Raw genomic sequence first — 16305 nt, 5'->3', positions numbered from 1 at the left:
GAGTTCCACACTTTGGGAGCAGCCTTTGAGAAAACTCTCTTCTATATTCTCACCAGAGGCACTCCAAGTGGCCAGCTACTGGTCAAAGGACATTTAATCAATAAGCAAGCTTGCAAACTCTGTTTTGTCTGTTTGTTAAACATTTGTTAAAAATGTAATACAATTATCTGGTTGCTACTGACACGATAAATAAATAAATAAAAATACTAAATATGTCTGTGATGGTGGTGGGGTGACAGCAAGCCCTCCCCAACTATCTCAAAACTTTGACAGGCTCATCTTGGGAGATATGGCAAATTCAAGGAAATGAGTCCATTCCAAAGAGAAGCTGATAAACGTTAAAGCAGGGGTCCTCAAACCTTTTAAACAGAGGGCCAGATCACAGTCCCGCAAACTGTTGGAGGGCCAGATTATAATTTGAAAAAAACATGAATGAATTCCAATGCACACTGCACACGTCTTATTTGCAGTGCAAAAAAACCACTTTAAAACAATACAATAGTTAAAATGAACAATTTTAACAAATATAAACTTTTTAGTATTTCAATGGGAATTGTGGGCTGCTTTTGGCTGATGAGATAGGATTGTTGTTGTTGTTGTTGTTGTTGTTGTTGTTGTTGTTGTGTACTTTCAAGTCGATTCAGACTTAGGTTGACTCTGAGTGAGGGCCGGGTAAATGACCTTGGAGGGCCTTAGTTTGAAGACCCCTGCTTTAAAGTCATAGCATAGCCAACCAAGTGACGGTTATGGTGATTCAGTCACATGGCTTTGTTATGCTGATGGGTCCTGCGATTTTTTGCCCCACTTCTTTGTCCTGCATGATGATGCTGTGTGGAAGGGCCTTGAATCTCTGGTGGGCAGCTAAAATAGTATGGTTCCACATGGCTTTTGTTCCTTGAAGCTGCTCTAGCTATTCCAATTGTTTTGTGGTGAGAAGGGCGGGATATTTATTATTTATTTATTTACTTCATTTATATACCGCTTTTCTCAGCCCTTAGACGACTCAAAGCAGTTAACAACAGCAAAATTCAATGCTAAACATCATAAAAACAATTAAGGGACAGTTAAAACAGTAGCATAATAGACAATTAAGCATCACTATAGAAATGTACGAAATAAATAAATAAAGGACTATTTTAAGGACTATTTTGGTCTGCTTTTAAAAGTTTATGTGATAGTTAATATATATTTTATTGAGGTATAAAGTCCTCATTATGACTCGATGGTTAAGGTCAGTAATTTTACACTTGATGATATGACAGGAAATGTAGACACACTGTTACCCAATCCCAGCTCTTCCTACACTAAACATCTCCAGTCAACATGCCAAGTCACTAACCGCCTGTCGTTGCACCCCTGTAGCAACCCAATTGCGTAGTCTTTAAGCTGAAGCATTTCGGAATAACTTCAACATCAACAGAAAAACATCAGATGTCCAGTGCCTGACCCACTGGGCAGCATGAGTCATGGACAAAATGTCCTTTCCCATGTTGCATTTCAAAGTGTCCCTTTCTGTCCAGACCCACTTGTCACGTATTTCCAGTAAATAGAAGCTCAGGAACTCGCTTCTAGAGACAAACAAAACGGAGGCATTTCTCCAGCAAACCCTACTATGCCAGTGAGCTGGTATAATAATCCCCCAGGACGACAACATTTCATTTTAGTGATAGCTAGAATATATAGCTGGAGTTGCCTGAGTGTTGGAGATCCACTGCTCCCCTTTCTTTCCTTCCCCCCTCTCAAACCTTACTCCCTTTCCTTTTTCTTCCTTCCCTCTTTTTCTTTCTTTCTTTCTTTTCCCTCCTCCCCTCCCTCCTTCCTTCCCTTCTTTATCCCTCCCTCATCCCTTCTCCTTTTCTTCCTTCCTTCCTTTCTTACTCCCCTCCCTTCCCTCCTTTTCCTCTCCTTTCTCCCTTCTCTAGGTCTATGAAGGACCTACCTCACAATACCTCCATGACAACATAGCTCTCTTTGTGGCTCTTTCCTTCCTTCCTCCCCTCCTTCCCCTTTTCTTTCCCAGTGACATCACAGAGGGCCACTTCACCTAGTAAACAAACATACATACTTTGACTTTAATGTATATATATATATATTTGAAAGAAAAACTACAGCTACATGTATGTTGAAAAGATTGCTCAAACTGTGTTCTCAATACTATGTGTATCTTTTTAATGTATGAGTACACTGTCAGTGTATGAATGAGGTTGGCTATGCATTTACTCAGTCAGCAGATCCCATTAGAACAACAGTGCTTGCTAAGATAGAAGGCAATACATATAACAAAAATACCACTAGTATAACATAAACAATGATATAATTCAACAACAGTATATAGACATGCTGTACTGTTAACCTCACAGCGACAACAAACAATATGGTGCAAACTTTTAGTACAGTCGTATCTTCTTATAAGTAGCTTGTGGATCAGCCGACCACAATTCAACAACAATATATAAACATGCTGCACTGTTAACCTCACAGCGACAACAAACAATATGGTGCAAACTTTTAGTACAGTCGTATCTTCTTATAAGTAGCTTGTGGATCAGCCGACCACGACCGGTTTCGGCCTACCTCAGGCCTTCCTCTGGTGGACTGTAATTAATGTACAAATCAATGTTTTACTACAGTAGCATACACATAGAACATCTGTATCATTAAATATCATAAGTTACAATACACTTTAGTACTTCCAAAGTTATACACTTGAACAATAATACATTTGATAATACATTTGAATACTTACAAAATATACACTTGAAAATATGTTCTCCTCGGGAGATACGAATTTTTTTTGTTGGTATCTACATAAAAGGAACGAAATGTGGCTATAATTTTTGTAAATTACTATGTTCAGAATGGTTATTTTGTAGAAATATTACAGTATTTTAAACATAAGAGAGGGTACTCACATGATACTCTGCTCTAAGTTGAGTTCTGGCTGCGAGTATGGGAAAGGTCTTTGGTATCCCTCCATTTAAAGGGAAAAGAACTACTTCAGGTGAAGCTCAGTTGGAGCCATAGGAGCAAGGGTTGTGAACAGCAATCACCAATATTTCGAGTCCTTTTGTGTGCTATCAATGGGGGTTTCTCGCATCCCGGGATGTCTCTTATAAGATTCCAGTATTTTCTGACTGTTCTAATGGCCAAATTAGACATGTTTGTAAGAGTAGGTGGCCATATCAATCTATCAACTTCAGGTCTGGTTGTGTCCTTTAAAAGTTTAGATCTAGGAGTATTGGCAACTTTTGAAAACGATGATTGTATGATGTGTTCAGGATATCCTCTGTTTCTAAACTGATGTTTAGTCACTTCAACCTCATCATTGATAGCACACAAAAGGACTCAAAATATTGGTGACATATTAGTACACTCAGATGTAACCTACAGAATCCCGTCCCCTAGGTCGGTTTTGGTCGGCAACTACCGTTGTGGACACTGTTCAGTTTGTTCGCTACTGGTGGAAACTAAAATTCTCGTACATCCACACCTATCATTTGAGTTCAAATTTTCCCATTTTGTGACCTGCACCTCAAAGGGATTAGTTTATTTACTTATTTGTAGTTGCAATCTTTCCTATGTGGATCAAACTCGCAGAGAGATAAGATCTAGGATAATTGAACACAGGAGTAAAATCAGAAATCATTCCAGGGAGTCTATACTCTACAAACACTTTGATGATTTACACCATAGCCCAGAATACTTTAAGTTCCATATCCTTGAAGTGGTCACTCATTCCCAACAAATTGATTTCCACAACAAACTTCTACGGAGAGAAGCATACTGGATTTTTAGATTAAGGACAGAATACCCACATGGTTTGAATGAACCAAATTTGTACAATTGTTACATATAATTTCTGGACCTTTATTGTACTATGCATCCCTTCTTAAACACATGGAGAGCACCCACAGTGCCATCTGGTGGTTGCTGTTCACAACCCTTGCTCCTATGGCTCCAACTGAGCTTCACCTGAAGTAGTTCTTTTCCCTTTAAATGGAGGGATACCAAAGACCTTTCCCATACTCGCAGCCAGAACTCAACTTAGAGCAGAGTATCATGTGAGTACCCTCTCTTATGTGTAAAATACTGTAATATTTCTACAAAATAACCATTCTGAACATAGTAATTTACAAAAATTATAGCCACATTTCATTCCTTTTATGTAGATACCAACAAAAAAAAATTGTATCTCCCGAGGAGAACATACTTTCAAGTGTATATTTTGTAAGTATTCAAATGTATTATCAAATGTATTATTGTTCAAGTGTATAACTTTGGAAGTACTAAAGTGTATTGTAACTTATGATATTTAATGATACAGATGTTCTATGTGTATGCTACTGTAGTAAAACATTGATTTGTACATTAATTACAGTCCACCAGAGGAAGGCCTGAGGTAGGCCGAAACCGGTCGTGGTCGGCTGATCCACAAGCTACTTATAAGAAGATATGACTGTACTAAAAGTTTGCACCATATTGTTTGTTGTCGCTGTGAGGTTAACAGTGCAGCATGTCTATATACTTTTGTTGAATTATATCATTGTTTATGTTATACTAGTGGTATTTTTGTTATATGTATTTCATTCAGGAACCTATCTATATTATAGTAAGATAGAAGGCAGCCAGGAAAGAGGAAGGCCACATTATAGGTAGATTGACTCAGTCAAAGAAGACATGGTCTGGGTTGCAAGATCTGAGCAAGGTTGTTGATGGCCAGGTATCTTGGAGGTCTCTCATTCATAGTGTCACTCTTAAGTCAGAGTGAATTTGACAACAATTAAAAGCAAAACAGATACATTGTATATTACTTTGGTCTACATTTGTTTAGTTCTCTTTCCTCAGATACTCTTCAACTCCATCAACTTTCCTTATCTCCCACAGGTTACTTTTGTACCTCGCATGTGTGTGTACCCCCCTCATCCACGCAGTTCAGATGAAGAAGACCTAGAAAGACAGAGCCCCCCACTGGAAGTATCAGATGGGGAGACTGATACTGTGGAAACTGTTCCTGGAATTATGAATGGAGAAGCAGGTGAGCCCACAAGATGTGAAGATTGCATTCAGCACCGTGGCCCACTTGACCCTATTGTTTTTTTCTAATCCATCTCTGTGACCACCTTTCGTTAATGTAGCAGAGTCAGAGGGTAACCATAAGACCAAAGTAAGGGAGAGGCATGGTGAGGGAAAATTATTTTGAAGCAAGATTATTTTTAGAAACTGAAGAGTTATTAAGCTTTCAGAAATGTCAAGGAAAAGCAGCTTAAGCATTTCAATAGCTTTCTGACCCCTACCATCAACTAGGCAATGCTTTCTAAAAATAGCAATAATAATCTGAAATGTAAAGGAAAGTTTCAACACCAGTAGTTCATTCTTACTTGATGCTTGTTTAGTAGTTTTCCATTATGGCATAAGGTCTCGAGACCATGCCCTATGAGGAGCATCTTAAAGAATTGGGTATGATAAGCCTGCAGAAGAGAAGGTTGAGAGCAGACATGATAGTCATGTATAATTATCTGAAAGGGTGTCATAAGGAAGAGGGGGCAGGTTTATTTTCTGCTGCCCTTGAAACTAGGACTCTGAACAATGGGTTCAAATTACAGAAAATGAGTATGAGCTGTTCAACAATGGAACTCTCTGCCTCGAAGTGTGGTGGATGTTCCTTCCTTGGAAACTTTTAAACAGAGGCTGGATAGCCATTTGTCAGGGATACTTTGTGCTTTTCCCGCATAGCAGGAGGTTTAACTAGATGACACACGTGGTCTCTTCCAATTCTATGATTCTGTGATTCTATGAACAATACTTCGGTGTCAACAATGTTCAAAACACTTTAAAGATATTTTATGGCACTTGGCAAGCCAAAATAGTCACATTAAATCCACACACACACACACACACACACCCCCGCCCCAGAGTTGGACATGACTAGACTTAATGTCAAGGGGAAACCTTTACCTTTACTATTGTCAGTGGTTGTGAAATGACTTCTGCTAGTTCCTTCAATACTCTTGGATGTGGTTCATCTGGCCCTGGAGACTTGAATTCATTTAGAGTAGACTACTTCTTTACTTATTTTGGATTTATTTATTTATTATTTACCACATTTCTATCCTGCCCTTCTCAACCCTGAAGAGGACTCAGGGCAGCCTTACAAAGACAACAATTCAATACCATATATTAATACAAAGGCAAATAAAAAAAATTGTTAAAACCAAACCCATTAAAATATAGCATTAAAACATCAATTAAAATCACATGATTGCATTTCTCCTATTACCCCATCCACTCTTTATTGCTCAGTTTGAACACCAATCTCCTTTTGGGAGAAGACTGAGGCAAAGAAGATGTTGAGCAGCTCTGCCTTTTCCCTGTTCCCTGTTAACTTTTCACCACCTTCTCCATGCAGAGGCCCTTCTGTTTCCATTTTCTTCCTTTTTCTACTGACATAACCAAAGAACCCTTTTTTGTTGATTTTAATCTCTCTGGCAAGCTTGAGTTCATTTTGTGTCTTAGTCTTACAAACCTTTCCCCTACATATGTTGCTTATTTGTTTGAATTCCTCTTTGATGATTTCCTCTCTTTTCCATTTCTTGTGCATGTCTCTTTTAAATCTTAGATCAGTTAAACATTCTTTGGACATCAATTCTGGTTGTTTTACATTACTCTTATTTTTTTTCTCCTTGCTGGCACAGTTTGCAATTGTGCAAACAGTGCCTCACTTTTAAAAACAGAATCCCATCTATCATTAACTCCCTTCTCTTCTGGTATTCCTGTTGTGTCTTCAAGTCATTTCCACTTTATGGCAATCATCAGAGAAGGCTGAGAGGAGATATCATAGCCATGTATAAATATGTGAGAGGAAGCCACAGGGAGGAGGGAGCAAGCTTGTTTTCTGCTTCCCTGGAGACTAGGATGCGAAACAATGGCTTCAAACTACAAGAAAGGAGATCCATCTGAACATGAGGAAGAACTTCCTGACTGTGAGAGCCGTTCAGCAGTGGAACTCTCTGCCCCAGAATGTGGTGGAGGCTCCTTCTTTGGAAGCTTTTAAACAGAGGCTGGATGGCCATCTGTCAGGGGTGATTTAAATGCAATATTCCTGCCTCTTGGCAGGGGGTTGGACTGGATGGCCCATGAGGTCTCTTCCAATTCTTTGATTCTATGATTCTATGATCAGGTGATCATATCATGAGGTTTTTGTGGAAAGATTTTTTTAAGGTTGTCGTTTATTCATTCAGCCGCTTCCGATTTTTCATGACCTCATGGACCAGCCCACACCAGAGTTCCCTGTCGCCCGTTGCCACCCCCAGCTCCTTCAAGGTCAAGTCAGTCGCTTCTTAAGGATACCATCCATCCATCTTGTCCTTGGTCAACCGCTCTTCCTTTTTCCTTCCATTTCCCCCCGCACCATTATCTCCTCCAAGCTTTCCTGTTGTCTCATTATGTGGCCAAAATACTTAATCTTTGCCTTTAATATCCTTCCCTCCAGTGAGCAGCTGGCCATCATTTCCTGGAGTATGGACTGGTTTGATCTTGCAGTCCAAGGCACTCTCAGAATTTTTCTCCAACGCCACAGTTCAAAAGCTTCTATCAGATTAAATAGATCTTTGGGGAAGATAATGGCAACCCACCCCAGTATTATTGCTATAAACACTAAATGGATCAGTACAACTAGATATTTTTTCAAAAAAGGGGTTGAAAAATGGCCACAAATCTTATTCTCACACCCAAAGGCACATTATAGAGACATTACATATTTGTAAAGCTGTCTTGGATACATATTTATGCTGATGACTTCCGTGACGAAGTGCTGAGATTTCCCTTAGCTTTGTGTGCCTGGGAAATTCTTTCCCTTTGGGTGACACAGCTATTCAGGGGAAAGACCTTACTTCTTAGAAATATACAAAACATTTCTGAATCCGTGACATTTACTTTTAATACTGGCAGAAAGCTCCTTTCTGAAAACTTGGCCAGTTGTGGCCAGCCAATATGTTTTTGTTTATTTATTAATACATCTTATGTCATGCCTTTCTCCCAATATGAGATCCAAAGTGGATTACAATATGAGTTAAAACAAAATCACTAAAACAATATGTGGTACAAATGTTTAAAAAGCATTAAACCATCAACCCATTGAAAATGTTGATTTAAAATAACTAAAATGGCACATCCATATCCTTCTACTACAGTCAATGAAAAGATGAAGCCTTATTTGAAAAGCCTTTGCCTACTGGAAAAAATAGGAAAAGAGAGGCAGCCAACTAAGCCTCCCTTTCATAGCCTGGGAGCAGCTAGTGCAGCATTTCTCAACCTGGGGGTCGGGACCCCTGGGGGGGTCATGAGGGGTTTTTAGAGGGGTCACCAAAGACCATAAGAAAATATATATTTCTTTGGCAGAGAAAGCTGAAGATCTCTCTGGGTGTCCTTTTCCTTTTTTTGGAAGCAGTCAGCAAATCCTCCCACCAAAAGCCCTCCTCCACTGTGATTGGCCAGGTTGTCAGCCAAGGGGAGGGCTGTTTCTGAGACTCCAAGCAGAGAGGGGAGAGCAGGCATGCTAGGCACATGGCAGCATGGTGCTCGGATGAGAGAGAGTGTGTTAGGTTGGAGGGAGGCTTGTGCCAGCAAATCCCTTCAAGATGGGGTTGTGTATGGGAAGTTTGGCCCAATTCTATCATTGGTGGAGTTCAGAATGCTGTTTGATTGAAGGTGAGCTATAAATCCCAGCAACTGCCATCCCAAATGTCGTTCTATTTTCCCCAAACTTCAACAATATTCACATTTGGGCATAATGAGTATTCATGCCAAGTTTGGTCCAGATCCATCATTGTTTGAGTCCACAGTGCTCTCTGGATGTAGGTGAACTCCAATTCTGAAACTCAAGGTCAATGCCCACCAAACTCTTCCAGTATTTTCTGTTGATCGTGGGAGTTCTGTGTGCCAGGTTTGGTTCAGTTCCATCATTGGTGGAGTTCAGAATGCTCTTTGATTGTAGGTGAACGATAAATCCCAGCAACTACAACTCTCAAATTACAAAATCAACCCCCCCCCCCCCACGCAACCCCACCAGTATTCACATTTGGGCATATTGGGTATTTGTGCCAAATTTGGTCCAGTGAATGAAAATACATCCTGAATATCAGATAGTACATTACGATTCCTAACATTAGCAAAATTACAGTTATAAAATAGCAACAAAAATAATTTTATGGTTGAGGTTCCCACATCATGAGGAACTGTATTAAGGGGTCATGGCATTAGATAACTAGTGAGAAGGCTCTCTCATGTCATCCTCAGACATGACTGTGAGGATGGTAGAATGCAGAGAAAGCCACCCTCCAAATATCATAAGAATCAAACAGGTTTAGCTCACTATAGTGTTTAGTTCCTATTGAATTTAGATGGATCAATAGCCCAAGACAGTTTCTATTGTTGTCACGAAGGTACCTCACATATTTCTTTTGTCTATTTCTTCCTATAGGCAGTAAGAAAAAAATCCGACTGTATCAGTTTCTTCTCGACCTACTTCGGAGTGGAGATATGAAGGACAGCATCTGGTGGGTAGATAAGGAAAAGGGGACTTTCCAGTTCTCCTCCAAACATAAAGAAGCCCTGGCTCACCGCTGGGGCGTTCAGAAAGGTAACCGCAAGAAAATGACCTACCAGAAAATGGCACGAGCATTGAGAAATTACGGCAAGACTGGAGAGGTCAAGAAAGTCAAGAAGAAGTTGACCTATCAGTTTAGTGGTGAAGTGATGGGCAAGGGCGGCATGGAGAGAAAGCACTATGCTCTTTGAATGGAAGTCCTGAATTTTGAAAAGTCAAAAAATAAGGATACATGAGCTGGACTTATGGCACTGATGAATGGCCGAACAATACATGTAACCCTATGCCTGCCATACCTGCCATTTTGAGATATTCCAACATCGAATGTCTTTGGTACGAATTTCTTTCTTCCAACAAGCTGGACATAGCTGCGGGTTTTAAAAAGGAAAGAAATGTATAGCTATGTCATTTTGAGAAAGTACGCTCTAATTAAAATATGAGCTTGGATGAAAGGTGTTTTTTGTCCTTTGCTTACAGCTTTTGAAGCAGCATTAATGGCTCTGCTATATTTCTCTATAGCTAAAGAGAAATTTGCAGGTTCTGAAAATATGCCTAATGATATTAATAACGTGTAAATATTTTTTTAAAGTGAGATATATTCTGAATGCTTATTCTCTGCTTTTCTGGATACGATTATTTTGTTTTATTCCTCATCTTATTTTTTCAAATTAATGGATCAAATTGTGATTAAGGGCCCTTCCAGACAGTCCCAAAATGCGGGATCTGTCTCGGTTTTTACCGGAGGCATCCAAACAATGCCTCCTGTAAAAATGAATTAATTCATTTAAATTAAGTACCTCATTAGATCTGGGCCTCAAATACCTCGTTAGATCTAGGCCTTTCTTAAAGGTGAGTCTCCCAGGTGTGAGCCTCCACAGTCATCTTGCTTCTTCGGGCTTTGAAAAGCCCAGAGGAGCAGGATGGTGCCTCCCTTCCCCCCAGCTCCCCATTTTGCACTAAATCTTACTTTTAAAGTCCTTGGCCACCATTAATCCTCCTCTTGTATCCTCCTAGCTCGAAAAAAATGGTGTGCAAGCAGAAAGGGGGTGAGGAGGGATTTTTCTCCTCAATCCTCCCATCTTCTCAGGCATCATTTTCTCGCATCAGGAGAATGTGAGAAAAGGATTGACGGTGGCCAGGGACCTTTCTTTCACAAGTAGATTGGGGGCTTCAGGGTAGCTTCATGCTATCCCGATTTCAATTGGGATGGCATGTAGCCACCCCAAATTCCCCCCCCCCCCCCGGGAAAGCTTGCGGTTTGGGTGTGTGAGTGGGAACTAAAACCTGTGCTGAAGCGGGTTATTTAAACCTGCTTCAGCATGGGTTTTCTGCCTATGTAGAAGCACCCTAAATGAGAATATCAATCTGACTGACCACCTGTGAAGCACAGTTATAAAGGGAACCTGCAATTGCATTTTGTCATGACAATGGCAACTTCTTTTATTTTTAAATACATATTCCATTCACAGAATCATGAGTTGGAAGAGACCGCATGGCCATCTAGTCCAACTTGTCTTTTTCCACATCCATAATCCCCACTTTAAAGGCCTACAGTATTTGTTTATTTATATATCTGTTTTAAGTGTTTGCAGAACTACCCCAGGAACCACCCAGAGCAGATATCTCCCTAGAGAGATGGGCCGAGCACTTCTCGAAAGTGTTCGCTGGAATAAACCCTCCCCAAGAAAACGAGGACAGTGGAGAGCTAGTGGGTCCAAGCTGGGAGCCGGTTACATCTCAGGAAATCATCGACTTGATACACAACCTAAAGACAAATAAGGCCCCAGGTAGCGATGCCATTATCCCTGAAATATTGAAGGCAAACCCACTGTGGTGGGCAAATCTACTAGCAATCCTCTTCACAAGGATCAACGAAACGGGGTACATGCCAAACGCATGGACCTCCTCTATAATGGTCCCAATATTCAAAAAAGGAGACCAAAACGATCCAACGAACTATCGGCCCATTAGCCTGCTCTCCATAATAGGAATTGAATTGGATTCTGTGAGTCTACACTGCCAGATAATCCAGTTTAAAGCAGATAATCTGGATTTTATATGGCAATGTAGAAAGGGCCTAAGAAGGGTCAGTTTCTCTCACTATTTGGAAGGCAGACTATCTGGGAGTACCAAGTACTGTTCAGAGAAAGTCAGTGGTAAACTACCAATGATTTTAAATTCATGGATTTTCACGTCAACAGACAACTTGAAGGCACCTATCGTATTTCACCAATTTTAAGCTTTAGGGGCTCCAAAAAGAGGACAGTACTTTACAATTGATGGTGCCTTAGATTTGAGGGTTTCAGGTGTTTTCTTTAATTAGCTTACCTCTGAGGCTGGATCTACACTGCCGTATATCTCAGGATCTGATACCAGATTATCTGCTTTGAACTGGATTATATGAGTCTACACTGCCAGATAATCTGGGATAATCAGATAATCCCGGGATATAGAGCAGTGTGGAAGGGGCCTGAGAGAGGAAGAGAAGAAGGAAGGGTCCTAGCTCTCGATGGCTGCAGTTTGGGATTTTTAAAAATTGGTTCACTTCCAAGAAAGGAGAAGGGGGAGAGGCTGGCTGAGCTAAGCGCCATTTCCTGCTCCCCCAATGGCCCATCAAACTGGTAAAAAAATGCATGCAGATAAGATGACTTCCAGGTTGAAACAAAAACAAGCATTATGCTTGCAGGAGAAATTCATAATCACTAAGCATTAGTCCAGTGATTCCCAACCTTTTTTCTTTTTTCTTTATTTTTTGACAAATAATTCTTATGATTCAAAAAGTGAACTGCTTTTGTAGAGAAAGCCTAAAATGCCATTATTTGATCAAAACAAGGTTTCAAAGAATATGGCCTCCATGACAGAGCATAATAAAAGACCAAATTTATTTGAGTAATCTGTATCGAATTCACAATATTTATTTATAATCTTTAAATGTTTTACTTTATTAATTAATTTTATCCAATTGTCAATTTCTCTCTAACTTAATTCCTCTGTCCAGACTTCTATCAGGGTATATTTTGGTCTGTATTTTTTTCTGTGATTATTTTGTATATGAATCCCATATTTCCTTTCTCCATTTTATTATTTTGCCAGGATCTGTTTCTTTACTTTTCCATTCTGTTAGCTTTTTAGACAACCCTCCCTATAGTATCCAGTTTTCACGCTTGCACTTGTGAATATTAACTGGTGAATATTAAACTACATTTTAATTGTGTGATTTTGTGTTGTATATATTTTAATAGCGTTCTGTTTTATCAGTCTGATTTATTCCTGTTGTACCTCACCTTGAGTCACAAGGAGAGGTGAGCAATACAATTATTGATACTGTAGCATAACTCCCATCAGCTCTAGTCATGATTTCTAATTATGAGTAATACACGAGTTGTAGTCTAGCATCTGGAGGGCAACATAAAATGACATGGTGGATCGAATTCAATCCACAGGCCTTGAGAGATCCAGACTATTATGACTTGAGGAAATCCTTATAATGTTTAATAGTCCATTGATTATATAAATGTTTCCACTATAGAAGAAGATGAAGGAACTTTTTGGTATGTCCATATGAACCCGTTCTGTGATGTGTCTGCAAAACAGTCACTAAACCTACAATGCAGATTGGATCTTATGCATTATCTTTCCAACACTGCCACCTGGTAGCCAGCAGCACAATAGCAGGAGGAATGGAGGGAGGGCAACATCATCTACCACGCCCTTGGCCTTTAAACATGAGAACAAGTCTGAACTCAGGAAATATATCGTTTAAAACAGGACAGCTGGAAAGTTTGCGTAAGAACCACCAACAGAATGCAGTGGCTACACAATCTTCAGAATGGAAGAGAGAAGGGCAAAACTGAAGAGTCTCTTTGGTCATGTGGATACCATAATCCACCAAACTGTATGTCATTACAGCAGCAATATATGGGATTAAAATAGTTTTTACTACTTTTTGATTGTAAAGAAATAGGAAAAGCTTTCACTAGTTGGGTGTTATGGGAGCTAAAATCTGAAAAGCAACTTGTCCAAAATATTGTTTTGTTGTGAAGTTAGGAAAACCCAAAGGGAGGACTCACATGTCTCATGAACCTCAGAGATGTGAAACAAAATGCTGTACTGTTGGGTTGGCCCAATATGTTTTGCTACCTGCAGAGTAGCAGCAAACAACTCGTGCCAACGTTCATAGTACTCAAAGCTAGGCAAGTTATTTTGGCACCTGAGACAGAAAATCCCACAAGTATCTCATGTCATTCTATAATGGTAAAATACACAGTAAATGTAGAAAGAATTTGGTACCATTTCATGTCACCCAAAATGTCTTCCTGAGGTAACCAGTTCACTCTGCCCAGTGGTAGGACTGTTGTTAATGTTCACTTGTATATGGAGACACATTGTTCCTCACCATCAAGTGTTTCTTACAACCTATATTTGTAAAAGTAACCAATGTTACCACAATGTCAGATTTATGCAGCTGGATACCACTTTAACTTCTCTGGGAGTTGTAGTTTTACAAGGCCTTTAGCCTTCTTTGTCAAAGAGCACTGGTGTCTTGCTTTCCAGAAGGACAAATCAGACACAGAAGAGGCAAAGGCAAAAGCAGAGGTTTTATTCTCAATAGTCAAAGAGGATGTCAGTGGAGCAAGTACTCAAAAGTAGTGACATACCTCAATTGTGAATACAGAGCATTTTTATTTCATTTGACAGCTATTCAAGAAACCAGCTCTTGTTCCTGATTGGCTCAGACACTGTCCAGCCAGGATTTGCACCTTGATTGGCCCAGAACTCTATGCAACATCATTGCTGGTTGGCTCTTTTGTGGTGGCAGGAAATTTAATAAATTGTCATTTGAGCATATGAAGCGTCAATCTGTTTATCGATCCACCTCTGAGAGAGGCACAATCGGAAAGGAATGTGGTGTGGTGTTGGGTAATGGACTTATGATAAGCGCAGTGGTTTGACTCCGGTGGAAACAATGGCGTTAGTTCAAAGTACACAATAGGTGCTTGAAGAAGATGGTCATTTTAATGGGTAAGGCTGGCTTGGGGCATGGGGGATGGATCATTCCCACAGGTAGTCCCGATCTTATTAAAGCAGGAAATGGACCCAGAAACTGACGCCAATTCATTGTGTGCTGCCCTCACATCTTCCAGTTCCTTGTGAGGGGATTATGGAACTTGAAGGAAGGGGTCCAGGTGTCTCCAAAGACAATTAATTCATAACTAAAGTTTACCAAAAGACAATGCTCCCAATGGAACTGCACCTCATATTTTATATTTCATAATTAGCAGGTCTGATTTCTCGATATCATATTGATTTGGTACCAATTGGAAACAAGCTCCACATTTGGGTCCTTTCAAACTGACAAAGATGATACAGCCTAACTTGAGTGTGTTTGAACCCCATAGGTTTTAATGAGAGAGAAATATACCTAGACCAAATGTCCCCATTAAAATAGACAGGATAGAGCAGTATCTATCTATGTATGTGTGAATTACACAACAGTGTCTGAATTGCTGTTAGAGGTTATATATGTGCGCTAACCATAAAGATGCAAACCGTGCAAGATGTAGAGGGCTAGGAAAAGAGCATCCTTATGAATGTCGGGATTTGCATAAATCTACCATCAAATAAACAGCAAGGCCTATCTTGGGTGGTTCACACTCCCTGACACATGGAATCCAGCTATATTTATCCTGGCAAAAGAACTCTGTCAAGTGCTCTGTACTGTTGATAAGGTGGTGGTGCTGACAACAGTGGGAGAGCAAGGGGAGGAGCTGGAGGGGGGGGGGGTTGCCAGTGGTATTTCTTTGGCTGGGGTGGGGGTCTAGGGATTCATTCAGCCTCTTTGCACTCCCAGTTACTTCCTGGCTTTTCACCTCTCAAGCTGACCTTAAGATGCCGGAACCAGGAAAGAAACCAGGTAAGGAGCACAACTGGAGATGGAGGGAATGACCGTATCTTCCCTATTTTCAGAGCACAACTGCTAGGTGGAGCAGCTTTCCTCATGCCACAGCGAAACCAGATGCCTTAGTAATGGGGATACCCGGGTGGGGAGATAAACAGGTGGTTTTCTTTTGAAGTAAGTGCACAGGAGATTAATTCAAGGGTAATTAAATTAAGGAGGATTAGTTTATTAAAGAAAAACCACATGGCAACCATATGCATACATCCTGGTAAGGGGGAAAGTGAAAATGCTTTGTTTTCTAAGTTATTTCTTTCCTCTTCTCATCAGCATCCCAGAAACTTTCTGAGTAGAAATGGGCCTTGCATTGGGTTTTTCCCTCCTTTATGATCATCCAGGAGAAATTAAAGTTTACAGTGGAATGAGAAAAAGAGGCATTTGAGAGTTCGATATCTCTCACTAAGATTAGTCCTTGTAGTCATCCATAAATAGTAAATTTATCTCCTTCCTCTCCTTTGAAAGAGAATATGAGGACACGGTGTATTTTGTCACCAGGAAAATCACTTGATAGATTATTTTACTGACGGGATGTTGAGATTTAGAGAACGAAGACAAATTTTAAGGCTGCAATTCTTTGCATCTCATTTTAATTGTCTACAGCCATAAAATAGAATTCTTTAGGATTTCTCTAAATAGCAACAGCTGTCTTTTTGTAAGATTTACACCTACATTTTCTCCCACGTTCTGTAATTATTAGCTAACTTGGTTCATTGCCGTGTTTTGAATCTTATGTGTAATCAATTAA

At 40.0% G+C, this 16305-nt stretch overlaps 2 protein-coding genes across 3 annotated transcripts in view; both read left to right on the top strand.

The window, feature by feature from the left end:
- Positions 1-10056, top strand: part of SPI1 (Spi-1 proto-oncogene) — a 39084-nt gene extending 29028 nt beyond the window's left edge. For both annotated transcript variants that reach the window (XM_060763125.2, XM_060763117.2), the window contains exons 4-5: positions 4885-5035; positions 9479-10056. In XM_060763125.2, coding sequence (XP_060619108.2) covers positions 4885-5035; positions 9479-9795 — 468 coding nt within the window. In that variant the 3' untranslated portion in view covers positions 9796-10056. The remainder of the gene's footprint in view (positions 1-4884; positions 5036-9478) is intronic.
- Positions 10057-15417: 5361 nt separating this feature from the next.
- Positions 15418-16305, top strand: part of MYBPC3 (myosin binding protein C3) — a 95139-nt gene continuing 94251 nt past the window's right edge. Inside the window, exon 1 of the mRNA XM_060763136.2 lies at positions 15418-15518. Coding sequence (XP_060619119.2) covers positions 15494-15518 — 25 coding nt within the window. The 5' untranslated portion in view covers positions 15418-15493. The remainder of the gene's footprint in view (positions 15519-16305) is intronic.

Source organism: Anolis sagrei, chromosome 1, assembly GCF_037176765.1.
Source record: "Anolis sagrei isolate rAnoSag1 chromosome 1, rAnoSag1.mat, whole genome shotgun sequence".
Taxonomy (NCBI): domain Eukaryota; kingdom Metazoa; phylum Chordata; class Lepidosauria; order Squamata; family Dactyloidae; genus Anolis; species Anolis sagrei.
The sequence above is the reverse complement of the archived record's forward strand: the minus strand, read 5'-3'. Positions and strand labels throughout refer to the sequence as shown.